This window comes from Cajanus cajan, chromosome 8 (genome assembly GCF_000230855.2).
Source record: "Cajanus cajan strain Asha chromosome 8, NIPB_CcT2T_4, whole genome shotgun sequence".
Taxonomy (NCBI): domain Eukaryota; kingdom Viridiplantae; phylum Streptophyta; class Magnoliopsida; order Fabales; family Fabaceae; genus Cajanus; species Cajanus cajan.
This window is the reverse complement of record NC_138524.1, coordinates 47,565,651-47,591,499: the sequence shown is the minus strand read 5'-3', so window position 1 is coordinate 47,591,499 and position 25,849 is coordinate 47,565,651. Positions and strand designations below refer to the sequence as shown.

Genomic DNA, 25,849 nt, shown 5'->3' with positions numbered 1-25,849 from the left:
CTTGAGTCCGACGGTGCGTTGGAGCTTTCCATCGACCTACGATGAGAGGAATTGGGTCCCTATAATGGGGGCACCTTGGGGGCCTTTGACCAAGTGAGAACAGTTAGAACCTCCTTGAATATGCACTTTTCTGCAGGAGACCCCTACCTCGTGATTCGCTCGTGACTGTTCGTGGATGAGTGAATTGTTTGTGCATTTTTATGTGACATTGTATGAGCATACATTGCACTTTTAAACATACAACATTCTTTTTTTAAATAATAAGAATAAATAGAAATAAAGATCTTCTAGTACATGGTGTTAACATCTACCTTCATTGCATTCATATAGGTAGTTTCCCTTTTCACCCAAAAAATACAAAAAAGATACAAAATATCCAAAAGAAAAAATATGTATTTATCCAAACCAAGCAATATCATGCATCATCTTAGGGACATCCTAAAAACATGATAATGCTTAGTTGAATAAACACTATGCATGCATATTCAACCTCATCATCTCATATCATGCATATAGATCATGGAGAGATCTAGGAGTCATTCATACATCTCTCCTAATAAATCATTAATAACATTAATAAAAAGAAAGAATTAAATCGATGCGTATATTCAAAGAATGGATCACACGCCGTTCGTTATCAAGTGTAAGCCAACAACCGCGCCACGCGAGCACACGTCAACTCCGTTGTTGGTAATCAAGACAAACAAAGGGGAAGGTCCAACACCATTAAGGATCACAGTTCCAAGGCCTTTCCCTTACAAATCAAATAAGGCTGTGCCATGGATATACGACATCCACTCTTCTGCCGACAGCGATATCTCCAACATCGCTGGACTTGGGGGCATGACTAGGAGTGGTAGGATCTACACTCCCGATGATCTTCATAACAAAACCCCCAAGAATAAAGAAAAAGAAGAAAAGAAAACCGAGGAAAAAGAATCCGAGGAGGAGACAGACGAGCTGTTAAAGTTTATCCGACAGAGCGAGTATTCCATCGTGGATCAACTTCATAGGACACCAGCAAAGATTACTCTGTTGTCGTTGATCCTATGCTCTGAACCGCATCGACAAGCTTTGTTGAAAGTCTTGAACGAGGCATACGTGTCGCACACTATCTCCCAAGACGAGTTTGAGGGAATTGTTAGTCACATCAAGGCTAATGATCACCTCACCTTCATCGATGAAGAAATCCCCGCCGAGGGATCAAACCACAACAAGCCCTTGCACATCTCTGTAAAGTGCAAGGAGTACCACATCGCAAAAGTCTTGGTGGATAATGGATCTTCCTTGAATGTGATGCCTAAAAGAACTCTTGATCAAGTGGCAATCAAGGGAGTCCAAATGCGCCCGAGCAACATGATCGTTCGAGCTTTCGACGGTTCTAAAAGAGAAGTGGTGGGAGAGATCAATCTTCCAATCCAAATTGGACCCACTATCTTCAACGTCGAATTTCAAGTGATGGACATTACTCCGGCATACAGCTGTCTCCTCGGCCGACCTTGGATTCATGATGCGAAAGCTGTACCCTCTACGCTCCACCAGAAAGTCAAGTTCATAGTGGGTGACAAACTGGTGACCGTGCAAGCTGAAGATGACATACTCATCAGCAAGCCATCCAACATACCTTATGTGGATGCAGCAGAGGAAGCTTTGGAAACCGCCTTCCAAGCATTGGAAATTGCCAATGTTGAGACGTTTCCCCGAGAAATGAAGAAGGTAGCCCATATGCTCACTAAGAACGGATACTTGCCTGGACAAGGACTTGGCAAGTATTCCCAAGGAATTCCCGAGCTACCCATTATCAAGGAGAACCCGGGGAAACAAGGGTTAGGATACAACCCTAGTAAAGATCAAAGGACGAAGAGGAATCAAGATCCAACTCGACGTTCTTTAAGCCAGATCTTTCGGAAGGCCGGTTCACAAACGTCAAGGCCGGTTGTTGTCATCAAGTGTTCTTCTCCTTCTAATAGGGATGTTTAGACCTGATGACTATTAGAGATCACTCCTCGGGGACAGCCCGACCCCCGAGCCTCGATAGGGCACATGTTTCCATTAAGATTATAATAAAATCATTCTTCATTATTTCTTATTGCTTCTTTTCTTGCTTGCAATAAAATTCTAAACCGCATTATGTAACCCTGTTTGAATAAACATAAATGAGGTTAAAATCATCTTAATAATCAATAAACCCGCATCATTTTTATGTGGAAGTGTGTGACAACTTGGAGCACCTTTTCTTGGCCTCAATAAAGTGCCATCATGGATAAAAAAGAAATCCTAAAGATAATAAGCTCGGCAGGAAACCCAAAAAGGGGACTGCGCAAAAATAAGAGCAAAAGACCCGCTAGGAATCCCACAAAAGGGTGACCTAGGCAAAAATTAGGGTTGCAAAATAAATGAACAAAAATAATAACCCGCTAAGACACCACAAAGGGGTGTTTTAGGCAAAAGATAGGGCCATCAAAAAAGGAAAAACAAAATAAATCCATGATGGTACCACAAACTAAATTCAACAAAGGGGCTCAAGAAAAAGCTATCCAAGTTGTCAAAGCACAATCATTAATAACAAAGATGTGTTTAACTTCATAAGTGTTTAATCAAACTAGCCTAAACACTTGAGCCTACCACTGGCCAGCCATTCTTTCAAAATCCAATTTTTTCAAAAATAAATAATCCCTTCTAAAACACAAACTTTTGAAAATATATATCCTTTCCTTCTTTTCTCTCTTGTCCCAACGATTTTTGAATAATCTAGTGGAAACATGGAGATATAGTGGTCAATAGGAGGGTTGACACATCTTTTAAAGGAAGGGAAGGATCATTTGGTTGATGACACCAAATCCCAATATAACACGCATCATTCCTCGGTTACAGAAATCGGCAGCGCACAGCCCGTCTAGAGGAATGGCAAAATCCAAAAACGCATCGGTTAATTCTTTTGAAAAATGAATCAAATAGAATTAGGTGCATCATACTGCATACATGCATACAGATGATAGGTGTAATGGAAGATCACTTATTCTCTGTTTATTGGAAAAAACAAACAAAAAAACAAAAAATATAAACTTCAGAAAAAACAATGCGCCCGTACCATGTTCAGTACACCCGTACCAAAATGGGGGTTATGAACAAAATTTCAACTCAATACGAGCGTACTGAAATGGATACGGCCGTATTGGCTATAAAGAAATTTTCAAAGACCTCGTCATGAGGCAATCACATAAAATAGAAAAAATAGAAAATTGCTTGTGTATGACAGCAGAAAATTCGACAAAAAAAGACAGAGATTCCGCATCATACAGAATAACTGAGCCTGGAGAGGCTTGCCGAAATAATACTCATACGAAATAACTGAGCCTGGAGAGGCTTGCCGAAATAATACTCCCCAAGAGACATCTCGGCTTGCACTCTTGGGCTGAACAGAAACCATACAGAATAATTGAGCCTGGAGAGGCTTGCCGAAATAATACTCTCTCATCATAACAGAATAATTGAGCCTGGAGAGGCTTGCCGAAAGAATACTCTCACAAAATAACTGAGCCTGGAGAGGCTTGCTGAAATAATACTCTCACAGAATAACTGAGCCTGGAGAGGCTCGCCGAAATAATACTCTCGCAGAATAATTGAGCCTGGAGAGGCTCGCCGAAATAATACTCTCGCAGAATAATTGAGCCTGGAGAGGCTCGCTGAAATAATACTCTTCTTCATCAAAGAATAATTGAGCCTGGAGAGGCTCGCTGAAATAATACTCTTCTTCATCAAAGAATAATTGAGCCTGGAGAGGCTCGCCAAAATAATACTCCTCAAAGACATTTCTGTACAGAAAAAGCCGAAACTAACAAAAAAGGCAAAAATACAGAAAAAACCAAAATCAACAAAAAAGGCGAAATACAGAAAAAGCCGAAACTAACAAAAGAGGCAAAAATACAGAAAAAGCCAAAAAACGACAAAAAAGGCAAAAGATTTAGAAAATCAATCGCCTCATACAGAATAATTGAGCCTGGAGAGGCTTGCTAAAATAATACTCCCACAGAATAATTGAGCCTGGAGAGGCTTGCCGAAATAATACTCTCAAAATAACTGAGCCTGGAGAGGCTCGCCGAAACAATACTCTCTGACCATACAAAATAATTGAGCCTGGGGAGGCTTGCCAAAAATAATACTCTCACAAAATAATTGAGCCTGGAGAGGCTTGCTAAAATAATACTCCCACAAGATAATTGAGCCTGGAGAGGCTTGCTAAAATTATACTCCCACAGAATAATTAAGCCTGGAGAGGCTTGCCGAAATAATACTCTCCAAAAGACGCCTCAGCTCGCATTCTCGGGCTGAACAAAAAACCAATTCATCGTACAGAATAATTGAGCCTGGAGAGGCTCGCCGAAATAATACTCTCCCAGAATAATTGAGCCTGGAGAGGCTCGCCGAAATAATACTCTCCCAAATAATTGAGCTTGGAGAGGCTCGCCGAAACAATACTCCCCCATAATAATTGAGCCTGGAGAGGCTCGCCGAAACAATACTCCCTCAGAATAATTGAGCCTGAAGAGGCTCGCCGAAACAATACTCCCCCAGAATAATTGAGCCTGGAGAGGCTCGCCGAAAGAATACTCTCCCAGAATAATTGAGCCTGGAGAGGCTCGCCGAAAGAATACTCTCCCAGAATAATTGAGCCTGGAGAGGCTCGCCGAAAGAATACTCCCTCAGAATAATTGAGCCTGGAGAGGCTCGCCGAAATAATACTCCACAGCACACAGAATAACTGAGCCTGGAGAGGCTTGTCGAAATAATACTCTTACAGAATAATTGAGCCTGGAGAGGCTCGCAGAAATAATACTCCCCAGAGAAACCTCAGCTCGCGCTCATGGAACAAATCCCCAGCGAGAGCTATCAAAGCAAGATCGTCAAAACCCCCAATGGAAGCGCGATCATCCAAGCAAAATATTCAGTCAAAGGACTTGAAACTTCCTCAGTGGAAGATAGCTCTCTGACTCAAGCGTTGAGTGAGGCTAAGCCTGCAGAGGCTTCCTAAAAAATACTCTGGGATACATAAGATCCCCAAATCCCCAGTCGCCTACTCAGAGGCACCCTTTCAAAAAGAGAAAAAAATCAAAAATATCAATAACCATTCCCCAAGCGGAATCCGGCACTCAGCCGAACACTGAACATCAAGATCATTCGCCTACTCAGAGGCACTCCTTCAAAAAAGAGAAAATCAAAAAAGATCAAATAATCATTCCCCAAGTGGAATCCGGCTCTTAGCCAATCATTGAACGTCAAGCTGATACGCCTAACAGAAGAGGCCAATCACAACCAATGATAAAATCCCCTAGCGGATAACAGCCTACACAGAGGCAACAAAATCCAAAAAATCAAAAAGAGTCACCCGAATAAGGATAACCGGGATACTCCACTTACGTCAAAAGGACGTCAGCCAAACATAAGGCATCGCTCAATTCAAGAAGAGCATCTGTGTCTACACCCCAAGGAAACAGAAATTCCCCATGGGTACCAACTAAGCAATGCAAGTTGGGGCACAAAAACCTATGAATGACTGCACATCCCCTAGACGGATCCCTGCGTTATCCAGCCCTCAGCGGCACAAAAATCAAAAACAATCGTCGAAGCAGCATCGTGGACTGTGGAGACAAAATCAACATCCAGAATCCCCAGCGGATAACAGCCTATACAGAGGCAGCAAAAATCAGAAAATCAAAAAGAGATACCCGAATAAGGATAAATCGGGATACTCCACCAACGTCAAAGGACGTCAGCCAAACATAAGGCATCGCTCAACTCAAAGAGAGAGCATCTGTGTCCACACCCCAAGGATTCAGAAATTCCCCATGGGTACCAACAATGCAATGCAAGTTGGGGCACAGGAACCTGTGAATGACTGCACATCCCCTAGACGGATCCCTGCGTTATCCAGCCCTCAGCGGCACAAAATCAGAAAAACCGTCGAAGCAGCATCGTGGACTGTGGAGACAAAATCATCTCAAAGCCTAAAAGGCAATACTCAACTACCTCATTTGGAGAAGCAAAGTCTGGAGAGACGATACTCAAACGAAGTCTGGAGAGACGGTACTCAAACAAGGTCTGGAGAGACGGTACTCAAACAAGGTCTGGAGAGACGGTACTCAAACAAGGTCTGGAGAGACGGTACTCAAACAAAGTCTGGAGAGACGGTACTCAACCAAAGTCTGGAGAGACGATACTCAAACAAAGTCTGGAGAGACGATACTCAAACAAAGTCTGGAGAGACGGTACTCAGACAAAGTCTGGAGAGACGATACTCAAACAAAGTCTGGAGAGACGATACTCAAACAAAGTCTGGAGAGACGATACTCAAACAAAGTCTGGAGAGACGATACTCAAACAAAGTCTGGAGAGACGATACTCAAACAAAGTCTGGAGAGACGGTACTCAGACAGAGTCTGGAGAGACAATACTCAAACAAAGTCTGGAGAGACAGTACTCAAAGTCTGGAGAGACAATACTCAAGGTCTGGAGAGACAATACTCAGCCATCAGCGTCGTCAAAGGCACGTTGGTGTTAAACTTAGCTACCGAGGTTGTCAGAAGCGCCGAGGTATGCAACAACCTGGAGAGGCTACTCAACAATTTTCCACCGGAAGACACTACAAGTCAGAAGGTTGGTGTATTACCCGGACAATTGGGTCAACTCCTTTACTTGTCAATCGGTACACCAAAAGACCGTTTGACTAAGTAAAGGGGGGGCAGCTGTAGACCCCTAAAATTGCCCGGGTCGGAAATAAAGCTTGAAGACTCTCGAAGACTGAAGGAAGATCAGCCAGAAGGACTCCTGGAAGGCCCTAGGAGGGTTCTCTGTAGGTCTAGAGGTCTTAGAATAGCTCAAAATAAGAAAGTGGAGGGAATGAAGCCCAATACGGCCGTACTGAACTTAATACGGCCGTATTGAAGCTTCAATACGGCCGCAGTGAACTCAATACGGCCGTATTGAAGTTTCTGAAACTTCAATACGGCCGTACTGAAATCAATACGGCCGTATTGAAGCTTCAATACAGCCGCAGTGAACTCAATACGGCCGTATTGAAATTTCTGAATTTCAATACGGCCGTATTGAACTCAATACGGCCGTATTGAAGTTCAAAAATTTCAATACGGCCGTATTGGCTCCAGGGCCCGTATTGGGCCTGTTCCCTATAAATATGACGTCAATTGGACGTCATTTCACACTTTCACACACAGTTTTAACCCTCTCCTTGAGTATTCTGGGGTTTTTGAGCAGTGTTCTGCCCTAGAAATCACTCGGAGAGTTGATCCGACGAAGTTCTTGAGCCCCGAGCCATTTTGCTTGAGGATCGAACCTAGTTGAAGGGAAATCCTCCGGATTTCCAAGTCAAAAATTATTTTTAGGAAGGAGTGAGCGGGCTTGTAGAGCGAGGGAACGCCAAAAAGCTTCCCAGTTTTACTTGATATATAAAAAGCACGCTTCAAGAGGTTTCTTTTCTAAAAATCCCTTCTTTTATTGCTTTCTGTGTGCATATTTAACTGTCATCATGTAGATAGTTAATTTATAATTGCTTAGAATAAATAGGGGTAATTTAGTAATTTTATATTGTTATTTTAGAAATAATCTGTCATAGGGAACCCGAAAGGGGCGCTGTGGGGTGCTAACACCTTCCTCACGCGTAACCGACTCCCTTACCCGACTCTGGTTGTAATGGCCGAAGTCGATTTTTGAATCGATTGCCTTATCCCTTTTTCCAATGTTTTGAGTAAAACATTGGTGGCGACTCCACGAACCCTCCTTTTACGAAAACCGCTAATCCATGGAGGGTCCCGCTTGGGATTAACATGGATTGGTGAGACTTTTAATAAATAAATTGGATAAGATCGACAAGGTCTCAGTTTGAGAACAAGTCGTTCTAATAATCCAATACATTTTCAAAACCAAAATAAAAAGCGAGCTCGACCGTCTTCGCGACCGCCGAGGCCCGTTTGGGCCGGTGGCGACATCAGGCCGAAGGGGGGTGCCTGCTAGTACACTGCCCCCCCAAGCCCAAGGATGGAAGATGAAGGGGTTTGAGCAAGTTTGGTGGGTTTTTAGGGTTTCCGTACACTTCTCGGGAGTCGTGACCCTTGATGATAGTGACCGTTGCATGCGCAGCCGTCCTAGGATTTCGAGCCCTTAGCTGATGTCTCTTCAGTTGCAGGAGCATTAATGAGGGGCTTTTGGGATTCCCGGGGGGGGTTGCCTATATATGTGGTGGTAGGGCATGGTCATTGGTGCGCCTTTTGTCATTTTAAATCCTCTGCCCCGACACCTTCTTCGCTTTGTGAACCGAGTGCTTCGTTGAAAAGGTAGATTTTAGTCTTTTCCTATACTTCATGGCAGCCGGAACGGTTGATTTGTCTTCGGGGTCGTCCTCAAACGCGAGGGTTTTGTCAGTGGACGTAGAGGCGGAGGTGTTGGCCTTCAATGCCGAGGTCGAGGCGGGGAGTTCCCCTCAGTTGGGGCTTAGTAATAGTAGGGAGTCAGCCAGTTCATCCGGTTCGAACCTTCCGGATGCCAAGATGAGTCATCAGGACTATAGGCAGAAGTTTCCTCCTTGTGACGTTCCAGGGTATGAGTGGGTCGACGACGAAGTAGCCGCCTATTTCTCCTATTTTCATGTGAGGAGTGTCGTAGAGCACCTTCTTGGGGTGTGTACATTGGCTCGGTGGGAGGATTTGGAGCCATATCCGGTCAAGTTACGCCGGTGCCGGGCCGAAGGCCCTGGGGAGTTAGACCTTGTATTCCATGCAAAGCAAGAGGGTCATGGTGATTATTTTTATATGTATGAATGTCTTTTCCGAGAACTTAGGGTGTCTCTCCCTTTGGATGACTTCCAAATGGGAGTACTTAGGGTGTTGAACGTCGCGCCGACCCAGTTGCATCCGAATGGGTGGGCGTACATGCAAGCATTTCGGGTGCTTTGTAGATATCATTATGTAGAGCCTAGCGTAGGTTTATTCTTACATTATTTTTGTACCCGTCCGTCAAATAAGTTCGTCAAGTGGTTGTCTCTTATTCGGCAAGCCGACCGAACACTGATGAGGCCGTATACCTCATCCTTTAAGGGGTTCAAGTCAGGGTTCGTGAAAGTGATGATAGACCCCGTTGCCGGCCGAAACTATTTCTATGATGCCGAGCAGAAACCTCTCTTTCCTTTCTATTGGACCATGCAACCTCGGAAATATGATGAGTTTCCGTTGGAGATGTTGACCGAGGTCGAGGTATCGGCCTCAAACATCCTGAATGGGTTGCCCCAGGGGATCCCGGCTCGGTTTCTGGTGTTGTTGCCCAAATCACCTTGGCCCCGATTTGAGTTGGAGGGAATGTATTGATTTTTCTTATTCATTTGTTCTTGTTAAGTTGATGTGTGACTTTTGGCATTTTGTAGGTTGGATGGCTCAGCAAGGTGCCGACATCTCGTATCGGCAGCTCATGAGGAACCGGGCCCCGACCGGTACCTCGGCCGAAGACCACAGGAGCGTGGCCATTGATAAAAGACCGACTACCCTTGCTGTTCCACAGCCGCCTCCTCATGTTATTGCCCTTCCGGATCCGTCCGGGAAAAAGAAAAGGGATAAAGGGAAGAAAAAGGCCGACGCTGCTGCTGGGGAAGGGAATCGACCCAAACAACGACGGGTAGAGACACCTTCAACTGATTTGGCCATCCCCTCGGCCATAGTGGCTAAGGATTTTCTTTCCGAGGAAGTGCGGCCGGCCCGGATGATGTCTTCGGACTTGCTATCGGATCAAGGGCATCGGATGCTTGATTCTGCAACCCCTTCGGCCCAATGGGCCATGGCCAGTGAATTGCAGATTAAGGCCACGGCTATCCTTCGTAAGTTGGCGTTGGAACCTATGGCCGACATGCATAATCTGCGTAAGAATTTGGAGGAGACCAAATCGGCATTTCAGCAATCGGTTGAAGCGCATGAGGTAACTTCCAATGAGAAATTTGCATTGGAAGCCGAGGTGGCTCGCCTAAAGGAAGCCTTGGGTGAGATGGAAGGCCGAGCCATCGCAGCCGAAGATGCTGAGCGGATGAGGGTCCGAGAGATTCAAGAGATTACTTCCCGGGAACAGCAAGCGAAGGCCGAAGTCGATGCGGCCATGGCTACCTTCCGGGCTGATTGTGAGAGCAAAATTGTGAAGGAGCATGAGGATGGATTTTGGCATGCCGTTCGGCAGGCCACTCACTTCGGCACTTTTCCTCCCGACTTCTCCTTCGATCTAAGCAAGGACTTCTTCCAACGGGTGTTGTTGGATTTTGCCGAGGCTGACGCCGATGCCGAGCCTGACCAAGTGGCCCCTCCCCGATCGGCGGCTCCTGAAGACCCCGGCACGACCGTAAACAAGGATGAAGAGACCAAGCAGACAACCAATGCCGATTGAAGGGCTTGGGGACCTTGTTTTTTGTTCATACATCCGTTTTGGTGAAGATGTATAGATGTGGGGTATAATTTTTGCTTTTTGTCATTTTGATTAGTTTCGGCCCTTCTGGCCACATTGCAATTGTACCCTCTGGCCAATAGTGTCGTTTCGGCCATATGGCCTTTAATGAATTGTTTCTTTTTCATATATACTTTGCTTTGTTGTTTCTTTTCTTCACAAGTACGAACAATTTATAAAAGAATTTCCTCGGATTCGTATGGAAAGTTGGATATTTCACAAGTGTTTTGCGTGACCGAGAAGGTTGGAATCCGTTTGTAGTTGGGCTTTTAAGTGCTAGTCCTTTCAGCTAAGTAAAAACGATTTAAATGTAAAATCTTGAGTGACCGAGGTGAATAAGGAAGGCTAAATATATGAATTCAGCCAAATGGGGGGTAGGAGGTTGACCCTGGATGTCCAACTTTTGGCCGAATGGCAAGTGCTCAGAAGGGATTCAATTCTTACTATTCATCCTTGGCCGAGCAAGAGTGCTCGGGAGGGAATAAGTGTTCTGCCTTGGCCGAGTGAAGTACTCGGGGGGATTCAATGATTCAACCTTGGTCGAGTGAAGTACTCGGGGGGATTTAATGATTCAACCTTGGCCGAGCCGTAGTGCTCGGGAGGGAGTGTTTTCAACCTTGGCCGAGTGAGGTACTCGGGAAGGATTCAATGATTCAACCTTGGCCGAGCCGGAGTGCTCGGGAGGGATTTAGTGATTCAACCTTGGCTGAGTCATAGTGCTCGGGAGGGAGTGTTTTCAACCTTGGCCGAGTGAGGTACTCGGGAGGGATTCAATGATTCAACCTTGGCCGAGCCGGAGTGCTCGGGAGGGATTTAGTGATTTAACCTTGGCTGAGTCATAGTGCTCGGGAGGGAGTGTTTTCAACCTTGGCCAAGTGAGGTACTCGGGAGGGATTCAATGATTCAACCTTGGCCGAGCCGGAGTGCTCGGGAGGGATTTAGTGATTCAACCTTGGCCGAGTCATAGTGCTCGGGAGGGAGTGTTTTCAACCTTGGCTGAGTGAGGTACTCGGGAGGGATTCAATGATTCAACCTTGGCCGAGCCAGAGCGCTCGGGAGGGATTGTTTTCAACCTTGGCCGAGTCATAGTGCTTGGGAGGGATTAGTTTCATGAAATTTGATGGAGTAAGAGTATAGAGATAGTTCGTATATCTTGAACAGATGTTTAGAAGTTTCTTCAAAAAGGTGCTTGTTTCATTTAATGTGGGGCCTCGTTAAAAACCTTTTCTTAGTAAAACCTCTTTCACATTTTTATGAGGAAAAACTTGAGAAAAGGAAAAGAGTGCCCCGAAACAATTACATAATATTAACTGAAATAATGCTTCAAATGCATTGCATTCCATGTTTGAGGAATGGCCTTTCCCGTGAGTTCTTCTAGCTTGTAGGCTCCGTTCTTCAAGTTATGCATTATGCGGAAAGGGCCATCCGAATTAGGGGCGAGTTTGCCTTGAGCTTTGTCTCTTCTTGCTTCCCCTGTAACTCGCCACACTAGATCTCCGGCTTCAAATTCCCTTGGTTTCACTTTTGTTCGGAGTTTTCTGGTTAATCTGGTTCGGCATGCCTCCATGTGGACAAGGGCTTGGTCACGTGCTTCGTCGATCAAATCCAGCTCAATGTTGAGTGCTTCTTCGTTAGCATCTTCATTGAACCGTATTCGTCTTAACGATGGTTCCCCTACTTCGACCGAAATCATTGCATCTGTACCGTATGTGAGCCGAAATGGGGTTTCCTTGGTTGAGCTTTGTGGAGTGCATCGGTATGCCCATAGGATTTCAGGTAGGTGGTCCGGCCATGAGCCTTTGGCTTTTCCGAGACGTCGTTTTAATTCCTTGAGGACGACTTTATTTGCTGCCTCGGCCTGTCCGTTGGATTGGGGATGCTCGACCGAAGTCACCTTATGTTTGATGCCTAATTCGGTCAAAAATTCATCAAAGCGTCGATTAGTGAATTGTAGGCCATTGTCTGTTATCAAGGCGTATGGGATTCCGAAGCAGGTGATGACGTTTTTCCAGAAGAACTTTTGAACATTGTTGGCCGTGATGGTGGTCAACGCTTCTGCTTCAATCCACTTGGTGAAGTGATCTACTGCCACTACGAGGAACTTCGCTTGCCCCTTGCCCGGTGGGAATGGTCCTAGGATGTCCATGCCCCAGATAGAAAAGGGACATGGGGTGGTTATAGAGTGGAGCTCTTCCGGAGGTTGATGTGTCAGAGGCCCGTGCTGCTGACATTGTTTGCAATGTTGTACAAACTTGGCGCAATCAGCCGTCAAGGTAGGCTAGTAGTAACCAGCTCGAATTATCTTTGTCGCGAGAGTCTGACTTCCTGAGTGAGTTCCGCACACGCCTTCATGGATTTCCCGCAAGACATAATGCACTTGTTCGGGTGCTAAACACTTCAGGAGTGGGGCTGAGATACTTCGTTTGTATAGTTCGCCGGCTATCATGGTATATCGGGCCGCCTTTGTTCTCATTTTCTTGGCTTCCAACGGGTCTGTCGACAGTGTTCCATCCAAGAGGTACTCAATTATGCCTGTCATCCAGTTGGTCATGCCTTGTTGCACGTGCAAACATTCTTCTTGGGTGATGCTTGGTTTTTGGAGTTCCTGTTGTATCATGCTGCGCAGGTGGCTAATCTTCTTACTACTAGCCAACCTGGCCAATTGATCAGCTCTGGTGTTGAGTTCCCGGGGTATGTGCTCAGCACATACATCATCGAATTTGCTCTTCAGCCTGTGGAACGCATGGAAGTACAAGAGCAAAGTCGGCTCCTTAATTTGGAAAGTGTCGTTGACCTGCCCCGTTACTACTTGCGAGTCACTCCAACACTTGATGTTACCGACACCTAGGTCGCTTGCCAATCGTAGATCGACCAAGAGGGCTTCGTATTCAGCTTGGTTATTTGAAGCCTTAAAGCCGAATCGTAATGACTGTTCAATCACAACTTTGCCAGGGCCCTCGAGTATGATGCCGGCTCCGCTACCTTGTAGGTTCGATGATCCATCCACGTGCAAAGTTCAAACATGGGGTTCAGGCGGTGCTTCTGGGGTGAACTCGTTTATGAAGTCGGCCATACTCTGTGCCTTGATGGGACCTCTTGGTTCAAAACAAATGTCGAATTGCGACAATTCTACCGACCAAGAGACTATTCGCCCTGCTAGCTCGGGCTTTCGCAAGACCTTAATGATCGGGTTGTCCGTCCTGACAACTACTTTGTGGCTCTAGAAGTAGTGCCGAAGATGACGAGCCGTGTGCATGAGAGCCAGAACTGTCTTCTCAAGGTGCTGATATCGGGTTTCTGCTTCTTGTAGAACTCGGCTGATGAAATATATCGGTGTTTGTTCCGTTTTCTCTTGTACTAGGACCGTGCTGATAGCTTTGTCTGACACAGAAATATAGACGATCATCTCTAAATGGTGGTTTGGCTTAGCTAGCAAGGGCGGGGCCGCCAAACTTCTTTTGAAGTCTTGGAATGAGGACTCGCATTCTTCCGTCCATTGGAATTTTCTGGCCTTCTTTAACAAAGACATTATCGACCTTGACCTTTCCGCCATGCACGGCAAGAAACGAGCCAGGGAGGCGATACGGCCAGCCAGCCGTTGGACTTCCTTTACATTGCGAGGACTCCTCATGTTGATGATCGCCTGACATTTGTCGGGATTAGCCTCTATGCCTCTTTTTGATAGCATGAAACCTAAGAACTTACCCCCGGCCACTCCGAAGGTGCATTTGGCTGGATTCAATCGCATATGATGTCGCCTCACTTCGTCAAAAATGGTGGTAAGGTCTCTCAAGTGATCATTCGGGGATGTCGACTTAATCACCATATCATCCACATATACTTCCATACAAGTTCCGATCTGTCGGCGGAAGATTTTGTCCATGAGACGCTGGTAGGTAGCTCCTGCGTATCGCAAGCCGAATGGCATCACCTTGTAGCAATAATTGGCCGAATCGGTGATGAACGCGGTCTTCTCCTCGTAGGGCGGGTATATAGGTATTTGATTGTATCCTGAGTAAGCGTCTAGGAAGCTTAATCTTTGTTGGCCCCCTGCCCCGTCGACCAGTGCATCAATATGTGGCAAAGGATAGGCATCTTTTGGGCATGCCTTGTTTAGATTTGTGTAATCGATACACATTCGCCACTTTCTGCTTGCTTTCTTGACCATCACCACGTTGGCTAACCAAGTGGAATATTTAACCTCTCGGATGAATCCTGCTTGCTATAATTTAGCCGTCTCTTCCTTCACCGCCTGAGCCCTTTCTCCTTCCATTTTTCTTTTCTTCTGGGCGACGGGCCTAGCATCTCGACATACGGAGAGCCGATGACAGTGGAAGCTTGGGTCGATGCCCGGCATGTCGGCCGCCATCCATGCGAATAGGTCGGCGTATCTTTCGAGGATCCTCTTAATCTCTTCCGCCTCGTCCTTTGTCAATTGTGAACTTAAGTATGTGACTTGTTCGTCGGTTTTCCCTAGCCGGAACGGGATCGTTGTCTCTACTGGTTCGACACAGTGCTCGTCCTCAATTCGTGGATCTAGCTCGAGGTCTATGACCGGATTCTGGTGGTGGACGTCGCCTATGGCATGGACTTCCCTTCTCGGCTTTGGGGTTGGTTGCACCTTCAGGCTGGCGAAATAACATTCACGGGCCATCTTCTGATCGGCGTGCAATGTGATCACCATGCCTTTCTCTGAGGGGAACTTCATAGCCAAGTGGGGAGTGGAAACGATGGCGCGAAGCTTGTTTAGGGATGGTCGGCCCAGCAGGATATTGTACGAAGTGTTAGCATGCACCACAACGTACCGCACTTTAATCCTTCGTCTATGCTGGTCATCGCCGAAGTAAGTGTAGAGGTTGATTGTACCTCGTGTGTCCACTCGTTCACCAGAGAATCCGACCAACGGCTCGTCATACGGTACCAACTCTTGTTCAGGGATGCCGAGTTGTTCGAACGTCTTCCAATACAAGATATCCGCGGAGCTTCCTTGATCAACAAGTGTCTTTTTGACGACACAATTGTTGATTTCTACACTGATGACCATAGGATCATCTTGCACCGGGTCTACTCCCTTGAAGTCTCGATCGGTGAACGTGATGGGGGGCATATGGATGGGAGCCTCCCTGTATACAGCATTCACCGACTTGATTGCCCTCAAGTGTCTCTTACGGGCCGAGGACGTACTTCCTCCTCCTACAAATCCTCCTGCAATCGTGTTTATCACCCTCCTGGTTTGATTCCGCTCTCTTTGTTGATCATTTTTCTCCGGGGTCCTGCTTCGTTCCCGGGATCTATGCCTCGGAGGCATCCTTTCTTGGTTCCCTCTTCCATGTTCTCTCCTACCTTGGTAGCTGTCATATCTCTTCATGCCTAAGCCCGAGGATTGTGTAAAATTTTGAAGATGCCCCGACTTGACGAGGTCCTCGATGCGATCTCGGAGGGCGGTGCACTCCTCCGTGGTGTGCCCCCAGTTTCTATGGAACTGGCATGTTTTAGTTTTGTCCGCGTGGGGCGGAGTCATGGCCCGGCGGGGAACGGTGAGAATTTCAGTGGCCAAAGCTTGCTCTAACACCTTGGTTCTACTAGCGTTGAGTGGCGTATACTGGGTGTATCTGGGTCCCCTATTGTTCCTTTCTCGATCGGATGGATCTCGTGTTCGAGGCCTTGGGGGGTGCTCCTTCTCGGCTTCTTTCTTTCCAAGGTCGGGTCGGTTCTGATTTCTGAACTCGGCCAATTCTTCCATCTGCATGTACTTTGTGGCTTTTTGCCTGAGGTCATCCAAGTCTCTAGGTGGCTTTTTGCATAAGCTATTTACAAAAGGACCCGGCCTCAGTGTTGTGGTGAGATGGTGCATTGCCACTGCGGGATCCAGATCTCGGATGGACAAGGTCATTTTTCTGAACCTTTCCATGAATGTTCTGAGGGGTTCCTTCTTTTCTTAACGGATGTTGACTAACGCTATTGAAGTGAGTTGGTGAGGGCAGCTTGTAGCGAATTGTATCACGAAACGGGATGATAAGGTCGTGAATGAGTCAACCGATCCAGGTGAGAGTCTTGTGAACCAGTTTAACACCGGTCCCTTTAGTGAAGTCGGGAACACCTTGCACATCACAGCATCGTCGTCAGTGTACAGGTCGACCTGTGTGACGAAGGCGTCAAGGTGTTCTTCCGGGTTGCTGGTTCCGTCATACTTCTCGAGAGCCAAATTCTTCCAGTTGTCAGGTAGTCTGGCTCCTGCTATGTCCGGAGTAAAGGGCGTTCTTCCCTGCCGCCGTTGCTGATCTAGAGTAGTAGTTGTCACTCCTGCTGGGGGCTTGGGAGCCCTCGTTTCTTTATACCACCCCGACGATTCACCCTGGTCTCGGGCGGACTGTGTGTTGGGGGTATCTTGAGAGGGATGCCATGATCGATTGTCACTTCTGAGCTCGGCGTTCTCTCTTCTGAGGACCGACAACTCGTCGGCGTCCTTTTCTCGAAGCCTCTTGATTTCCATCATTTCAGCCTTTAGTTGCTCGAGGGCCGACGATGGGTTGGGTTGTTGGGACCGGTCTACATAGGATTCCTCCATTCCTTCCTCATTGTTATTAGTCTGTTGTCCGGTGGTATCTCGGGGCATCCCGAAGGGGTGGGTTGCTGCGTTCTCTTGCTGGCTCCTTGTTGCTACCATCTTACTTCAGGGTCGAGAACCGTTTTGGTTTCGGCCCCTCGGTGGGCGCCAAAATGTTCCTGCGTAGAAACACTCCTCTTGTCGTTCTTTCTCCTTGCTCTTCTAGGTCTTCGGTGCTGACCGAATACTGTCTCCGACGGGTGGGGAGGGTACCTGCAAAGGCACTCCGATGATCAAGTGAGTATTCGGTATAGAGCAATAAGTGCTTTTATATGAAATAAAATCGTACCTCTTTATGTCCCATCACCTGTGTATTTATAGTGACATGTTTGGGCCTGGTGGGCCTTCTGTCTTGGGAGATGGGTAACATTTTAATTAACCTTAATCTCTTCTTAATCAGACATGGTAATTATTGTATAATAGGTATCTAATTTGCCACGTGTTTATGTGAGTCGTCCTTGCTTTAAGTCTTTCGGTCAAGCCTTAGGCCGACGAGGTATTCGGCCTGGCCTGGGGCCGAAGAGGTATTCGGCCTGGTCTGGGACCGAAGGGGTACTCGGCTTGACCCGGGACCGAGGGGGTATTTGGCTTGGAATCGAGGGGGTATTCAGCTTAACTTGGAACCGAGAGGGTATTCGGCTTAACTTGAAACTGAGAGGGTATTCAGCTTAACTTGGATCCGAGAGGGTATTCGGCTTGGTCTAGGGCCGAAGGGGCGTCCAGGGTGAATTGGATACTTGCGGGATGCTTCCTTGTTTGTATTGGGGCCAAGGGGGTACTCGGCCTGGCCCAGGGCCGAAGGGGTGTCTTTCAGTTTTGGTGTGTTCGGCCTTCAATCAGGCCGAAGGGGGGTGCCTGCTAGTACACGCGCAAAAAAGGAAAAATCAGGCTTAAACGCAAAAGCAAAAGAAAACGCAACAACAAGACAAAAATACATATATACAAGTGATCCTTCCAGAGTTCTACACTCGAATTCAAAACAGAAAGATAAAGCAGAAAAAATTTAGCTAAGCCAGTACAAAATTGGCCTACGCAGAGGCATTCTCGCTGGAGCTGTCCTCGACATCATCCTCCCTTACCAGCTTCCCAAAGCGGACGACCTTCTCCACATGCATAGCGGAGAAGTCAAACCCCGGCGCAAGGAGCCTGCACTGGCGAGCGGCCTTGAGGAAACCCCTCTTATGCTCTACCACAACAGAGTGCTCGGTCTCCTCGAGTTTCCTCTCCAGCCCCGCTTTGGCCTCCTCCAGCTTCTCGAGGTCCACCCTCAAAGCGGCATTCTCCTCCACTTGGCCGCCAAGAACCACCTCGTCACAGAGACGTTTCTCGGCTGCCGCCACCAGCTCAGCCTTCTGCGCAGTGACCTCATCCTTTAAGGCACGCATACGAGCTCGGGAGGAACTAGAGAGCTCCTGCAAGTCGCGAACCTGAGTGGCATAGGTCTCGTTCGACCGCAGGGAAATCTCCAGAGACTTTCGAAGCCTCTCCACCTCCATCCGAGTAGCTTGAAGCTCGGCTTCGTTACGCAGCTTAGCCTCCTCGAGAGCACTTGCCAAGGCCCGGTTCTCGTCCTTCAAAGCCTTGCTCCCCTCCCTTAGGGCCTTGGCTTCTTCCTTCAAGGGCTTAACTCGGCCCTTCAGCCTGGCCAGGTCCTCCTGCTGCCTGGACCACTTGTGCTTCCAGTGGTCCACAATAGCCATAGTCCTGTGAAGGAAGACTTGAGCAGCGTCAAAGCCTTCCACAGGCCCGACCTCCTCGATCATCCCCTGATCCTCCGAGCTCAGCGTGCCCTCGGGGAAGAATCTCTCGGCGGTCACCTCAGCGCTCCACAGCAAGTTCATGTCGGTCGAGGCGCTCACATGGTCCAAGCGCACATCAGAGCGACCTTTCCTGAACTGGTGAGTAATATATCGGCTCCGGGAAGCCCCCTGTGACGACCCTGACGATGGTGCAGAGGCCATGGGCGTAGCTGGCGGGACCTCGGAACTTGGCCCCTTGCCGCGAATCGTAGCAGAAGCAGAAGCCGGCGTCCCCCACTCGGCACCAGGGGGTCCACGTCTGGCACCTCCGACCTCAGAGGCACCGGGGTCTCGACAGCGCCCCCTTCCTGCAAAAACCGACCTCATGTCAAGAAACAAGAATCTACCATACAAGGTAGAGGGAAAAGCGAAAAGCGAGGTACTCACCTTGGCAGCCTGGGCGACCTGCTCAGCAAACAGGACCTCCACCTCGGCAGCTACCCCAGCCTGCAAAGAGAGACAGCACCTCAACAAACCAAGCCAAATCAACATAGAAAATAAATTAATGCACAAAACACCCATCTCGGCTGAGGGAACAACTTGCTCAGAAGTCCCTGTAACAGCCACTTGGGGAACCTCCCCAGGCAGAGGGCTCCCAGTGAGATCGACTGCATCGGCATCTGCAGCCTTGGAGGTCACCTCCTTCATTTCGCGAAGGGCAGAGGTCCCCCCGACCTCTTTATTGCCCCTCTTTCTTTTTCGGTTGACCTTCAGGGGGGAAACCTCCTTCTCTAGAGGCTCAGGGACCTCGAGCTCGGTCACGTTGTAGCGGTGCTTCACCTCGCGCCACTTATTCCTGCCCATTATGCCTACAAACACAACATACCGAAGCACATCAGAAAAAGGATTTTCGCAAACCTTAATAATCTAAAAAGAGGGCGAAATACTCACTCTCCAGGCCCCTCTCCCTATATGCTGAGTTCGCAAGCGACAGAACGAGCTTGCAATCCAGCGGACGAGGAAGCGCTGCGAGATTCTCAACGGCGGCCGCCTCCGAAGCTGTCAGTTTCAATTGGCCAACCCCATGAAACCTGGACGGTTCAGAGCACCAGTAGAACGGGAACTTCGGCAGCCCGCCGAAGTAAAACGCCCCATCCTCCAATGGGTCAACATCCACAAGAGCGACCCGGAAAAACTCTTGCTGGAAATTCTTGTATGAGTGGCGTAGAGGGTAAACAAACCCCCATCCCCACTCCCGCTCAGGGACAGTATGCCATAAGGCGGAAAGCCTATCTTCAACTGATAAAAATGAAGAAAAACGGGAAGGGACACCTCTACCCCTAGCACTGAACAGAGGACTTGAAAAAGCCCTCAAAAAACCCCAACTATTAGGGTGCAACTGGCAAGGGGCCGAGTTGACAAAATTCAAAAAATCACACTCAAATTGGGTGAAGGGAAGGCAGACACCTAAATCCCTGAAAAAACAATGGTACATATAGAAATGGGGAGAGTCACTGGACTTCCCCATATACACGCCCTCTCCGGCCTGACACGGTTCAAGACAGATCATTCGGGACACAGAAGGGTCACAAATTCTGAGCGATCTCAAAACCGCATTGACTTCACGAAAGGACCGGAAAACGCTTTGGGCCTCTGCCATCTCGCGCCGAACCCAGTCATACCCTGGAATGCCTGGAACGAGGTCCGATGGCGGAGCCACCTCCTTCTTTTTCGCGGCAACGGTCGCTCCGGCAGCCGCCGCCTTACCCCGTGCCTTGCCCTTGGCAGGCGCGGAGGAACCAGCACCACTCCCTCCAGCCATAAAGACAACAAGAAAGACCCAAAGAAGAGTGGGGAAGAAAGAAAAAGAAAACTGCAGAAAGAAAGTACCTGGTACTCTTCCTCAGAAAATAACCCTAACAATGACTGGGTTACTGAAAACGATGACGAGGATTGTGAAAATGGAGACGAGAACGAACGAAAGCAAGAAAGCAAAGAGAACTATCGTACTCGAGAAGCCAAAGAGTGGAAGAAAGTAAAGTGATGAGAAGAGACGCGGGAGAGAGAAAGAAAAGGGTTTTTCCCCAAATTCAAAACGGTCACGGCACGTGTCAGCCAAAAGACACGCCTGATCACACATTAAATGAGGCCATCATTGCATAACAGTCGCGCCCATTAACGCGCCGGCCTCGGTTATTGAAATGAGAAGGCACCTTGACAGGCCAACGTACGTGAAAGGTCACTTCCTTCCAGCAAGCTCGGTCTTAACTCCTCGACCTACGGTCTTCGGAGCTCGGGGGGCTAGTGTACTATCCGTACTGCGAAACCGAGCTCCGAGCTCGGCATCACAGCGCAAGATGACCTCGGGCACACGCTACGCGACGTCAACTCGGCATTTAAGTAGATCATAACTGATCTCAGGGAATCTCGCTCCAGACGAGATCCATTATCTAATATTATCATATCTTATCTCAGGCTCAGGGCCCAAAGCAATCCTAATTCACACTAAGGTACGTGCATTACTTATACGAGACTCATATTCATACAAACCCTAACTTTAGCATCGGAGTCTCTTTGGCAGGTACCACCCCCATCTTGGAGCATCAAGCGTACCAGCGAAGGAGGCTCACCAATCTTACTCGGAGGATCATCTCTACAGCAGATTTCCGGTAAGAACAATTAGTAATACATTTTTGACCCGTTTCATCTAAATTATGTATTATAGCATCTAAAAAAATGTTTATTAAGAACTTATAACCTAACTGAGTTTTGACCCACTTTTAGCTGAATTGTAGTGTTGGTATCCAGATTGTAACAGCTTCAGTATACTCCTTAACTATTTTAAATATTACCACCTTCCTTACGTTGTCAACGGTCACAACTTGTATGAATAATGTACACTTGTTGTACACAGTTACTGAATTCCAAACAAATATTCAAATTCCTTTAAGTATCAATGATCCATTCATATATGTTAAAAAAACCTATAAATATATAAACTCTGACGGGTGAATAATGTTATGTTGCAACGTCAACTTCTTATTTTAATTTTAAATTATAAGTGTAAAATTTAAACATTCTTTGACTTTTGCATCTATTTAACTCTAACTCGTCTCACTTTTATCTTCTGAAGTATCTGTACTAGCTATAAACAATTTATAATTATAAATTTATAATTTTAATTATTTTCTCATTGGATTACTTTTAAATTCTTTTCCTCATCTTTCTTTTAACTCCAACCTGTATAATTAAACTTGAACCTTCCTACTGTTGCCGTCATTTTCAGTAATAAAAAAAATCCCTCAACTCAATTTTATTATTCTCTAATGTATTAATTGTGTCTCGAACATTGTAGAAGAATTCTTTCTACTATAATTTAAGTGGTTTCTGTCTTTGTTGCTGGATTGTTATACAAGAAGGAGCTGTTTTTGTTTCAACATTCTGGCTTGATTATGCTGGCATAATTTTGGTTTCCCAGGCTATTTTGTTGTTAGGACTATCTAACATATTATTAGATTTAAAATAATTTTTAAAGTAAGACTTTTTTTTAAAAATTAATAATAATATTTTTAATAAAAAATAAAAATATTTTAAAGATTAGTCTTAAAAAAATAATTACATTTATATATCTCTTAGAAATGGATATTTTAAAATGAAATTTTAAGAATGTAAAAGATGACTTTTAAATTATGGAACTTTAAAAAAAAATATAAATATTAATATAAAGTATTTTTTTAAGTGACCCAAAGTGAACACTTTGTTGGTCTCATACTTGAACCAACCATTTTTGTTGTGTAGGCTGTATATGTGGTTTATCCGGGTGTATCTTCTGCCCTTTTGAATCTTTTTGGCTTAGCTTTATTGAATTTGAAACCAAGTCAAATAGATAATTAATTTTATTACAAGAGAGTTTTGTAATCGATTGTTACAACTTTACGTGTATTTTTATTTGCAATTGTCATACTAATATTCAAATTTAAAATTATATTATATTATTCGATGATGCTCCATTATTAGGTTTGTCCTAGTAATAATTTTTTTTATGTGTAATTTATCATGTTGGATTAATTATTTCATTAATCTATATTTGTAGACTAATATTAATCAATTATTTTATTTGACAAGAATATTAATCAATTATTAAGAAATATTTTTTAATTATTAATGTATTAATAATAATCAATAACTATTGCTATAATTAACTCCTATTTATTCGATGAATATTGTTTTCAACTTTTATTTTGAATAGTTTGTGATGAGTTGTATTATTTAATTGATACTTAATAAAAGATTTGTGTATTAGTAGATTATTTAGTTGTTATCTCATTAGATGATTAGAACCTATTATAATTGAGGGTAGTCTTCTCTTATTCAAAACAAAATCTTTTTTATATAAAGTATACAAATTTTATTCTCTCATTATTTTTATATTTAGTCAATGATATACTATAATTTTGTATCTATATAATCTTAGTAGGATTAGGATTAATAGTTTTATCAATTGATATTATTATAGGCAAATTAAGATCCTACGAGACCTGTATAACTTTTATATCAAGCATAATTGTTGATAACTAGTATAATTATTAAAATCCTAAAATTAATACTGAGTTAAAATAAATTAATAATTACACACAAGTTTCCAATAACAACATCATTAAAAGTATTCTTTATTAAGTAACATTTAGGTAGTGTCACTCATTAACATGTCAATATTTCTTTATTTAATTTTAAATGACATGTTAATGTTAAACTAGTATATAGCCTAATTTTTAAAAATTCAAAAGGCCAAATATGCAATAAAAATCTTTAAAAGACCAAAATTACATATGTGATACTATATGAACAAATAATTGAAAAAGGAATCTTAACTCTTATAGTTAATAAAGGATATTTTTCTTAAGGAGTATTCATACAATACTTTCCTACGATATTTATTATATTATTATTTTTTGTTCTTCCTTTCTTTATATATCACGTTAATTATCTTTTTTTCTTCATAACTTTCTAACTTAAGGGGTTATAGTAGAATAATTTTCTCAAATCATATTCTTAGAAAAATTTTATAAATTTTAATTTGAAGATTTTCTCTCTTAATTGTATTTATTCTTAATCTACAATCAATAAATTATCATTCAAGTTACAAATTATTTAAAAAAAATTAAATCCAATTTCTTACATTTTATACCATGTTCACAACATTGTTTGGGAAAAAAAATCAAATTTGAGAATTAAATATATGTCACTGAATTTAGAAAATCTTGATAATGTTACATAAATTTTATTCACACTAACGTAATGTTTAATAAATATTATCACAATAAAATAAATAATAATTTATATAAATTATATACATAAATAATTACAAAAAAGTTAGAATGTTACAACGTTACTCCTATTCTCTTATAATGTTTAATAAATATTTATCACAATAAAATATATAATAGTTTACATAAATTATATACATAAATAGTTACAAAAAGTTAGGATGTGACAACGTTACTTCTATTCTCTTATAGGCACTGTATTTTCTTCTTTTGCATTAGTTAAAGAGATGAGGTGTTATGTCTCACTTGTTTTCGTCTCCTTAAAGTGTTGTTCCTTCTACATATCTTTTCAATCTTTGGGTCATAATAAAGATCTGCGATTGAAGTTCTACCTTGCACAAACAAATTAGGAACTAGAAATGAACAAGTATGTTCTAATAAAATAAAATATAATAAAAACAAAAACAAAAGAAAAAATGTTTGCAAAATTTAAAATCCTAAAATTAACACAAAAATTAAAATAAATTAATAATTAGACCAAGTCCCCAACAATGATATCATTAAAAATCAGCATAATTAGGTAACAATCAGGTAGTATCACTCATGAACATGTCAATATTTTTTGTTTAATTTTAAATAACATTTAACATTAAACTAGTATGTAGCCTAATTTTTAAAAACTAAGAATGCCAGATATGTAATAAAAATCTTTAAAATACCAAAATTATATATGTGATACTGATAAGAACAAAAAATTGACGAAGGAATCTTAACTCTAATCGTTAATAAATGATATTTTTTTAAGGAAAATTCATACAATACTTTCCTACAATATTTATTATATTGTTATTATTATTATTTGTTCTTTCTATCTTTATATATCACGTTAATTATCTTATTTTTTACTCCTCGTTTCCCTTTCATATCTGCCTGATGTAAAAATTATTTTACTGTTTCTTTGTACATGTTTTTTTTTTATATATTTTTTTTAAAGAATCTCAAGACTAGTTGGTTTGACCCCACTTTCTAAGTGGTACAAAACAGTAACAATTTCAAGTCATCCACAAGTGAGAATAAGTACTTATATATTAATCTACACTCCCAAAAACTACGAGCCCTCTAGATCCTTCATTGCCATGCAAATGGGTACTCCCTTAGATTTGATTTCCAAGCCACGTTCCCACCGTCTACAATGCATTAATTCTCGCTCCTCTTGCATGCTTAAACCGACACCCCCTTCCTCAATAATTCCTCACACCCGTTTATGCTTCCTCTTAACTTCACCCCCATGAGCCTATAATTCCCCACTATTTATTCCAACACCAACACACCACTTCCACAATCAACCAAAACCTCAACCCCCAATATTTGTAAAACCCCTTCAACATGTCAACCCCACCAATGTCGACCTTTCTTTTCATCTTCTCCCTCTCCCTCCTTGTGCCACTACTCCTAGCTCAAGCTCCATCACCATCACATGCTCCACCTCCTCCTCCTCTTAAAAAATCACCATCTCCAACACATGTTCCACCTTCTCCTCCTCTTAAACAATCATCATCTCCAACACATGCTCCACCTCCTCCACCTCCTAAACAATCACCATCTCCAACACATGCCCCTTCTCCTCCACCTCCTAAACACTCACCATCTCCAACACATGCTCCTCCTCCTCCTCTTAAACAATCACCATCTCCAACACATGCCCCTTCTCCTACTTCATCACCATCATCAACACATGCCCCTCCTCC

The 25,849-nt window shown here is 44.2% G+C and overlaps 1 protein-coding gene across 1 annotated transcript; it reads right to left on the bottom strand.

The window, feature by feature from the left end:
* Positions 1 to 12,766: 12,766 nt before the first annotated feature.
* On the bottom strand, positions 12,767 to 13,561 carry LOC145950467 (uncharacterized). Its single transcript, XM_083061558.1, has 2 exons — positions 13,511 to 13,561; positions 12,767 to 13,417 (listed from the first exon to the last, which is right to left on the bottom strand). Exons 1-2 carry the CDS (start codon positions 13,559 to 13,561, stop codon positions 12,767 to 12,769), a joined length of 702 nt encoding a protein of 233 aa, XP_082917684.1.
* Between the last annotated feature and the right edge of the window lie 12,288 nt (positions 13,562 to 25,849).

Coding starts and splice junctions, on each gene's coding strand:
- LOC145950467 (XM_083061558.1), bottom strand. CDS start 13,561: ATGGCCGACTTCATAAACGAGTTCACCCCAGAAGCACCGCCTGAACCC. Junction 13,418..13,510: donor AAGCACCGCCTGAACCCCAT/GTTTGAACTTTG, acceptor GTGATTGAACAG/TCATTACGATTCGGCTTTAA.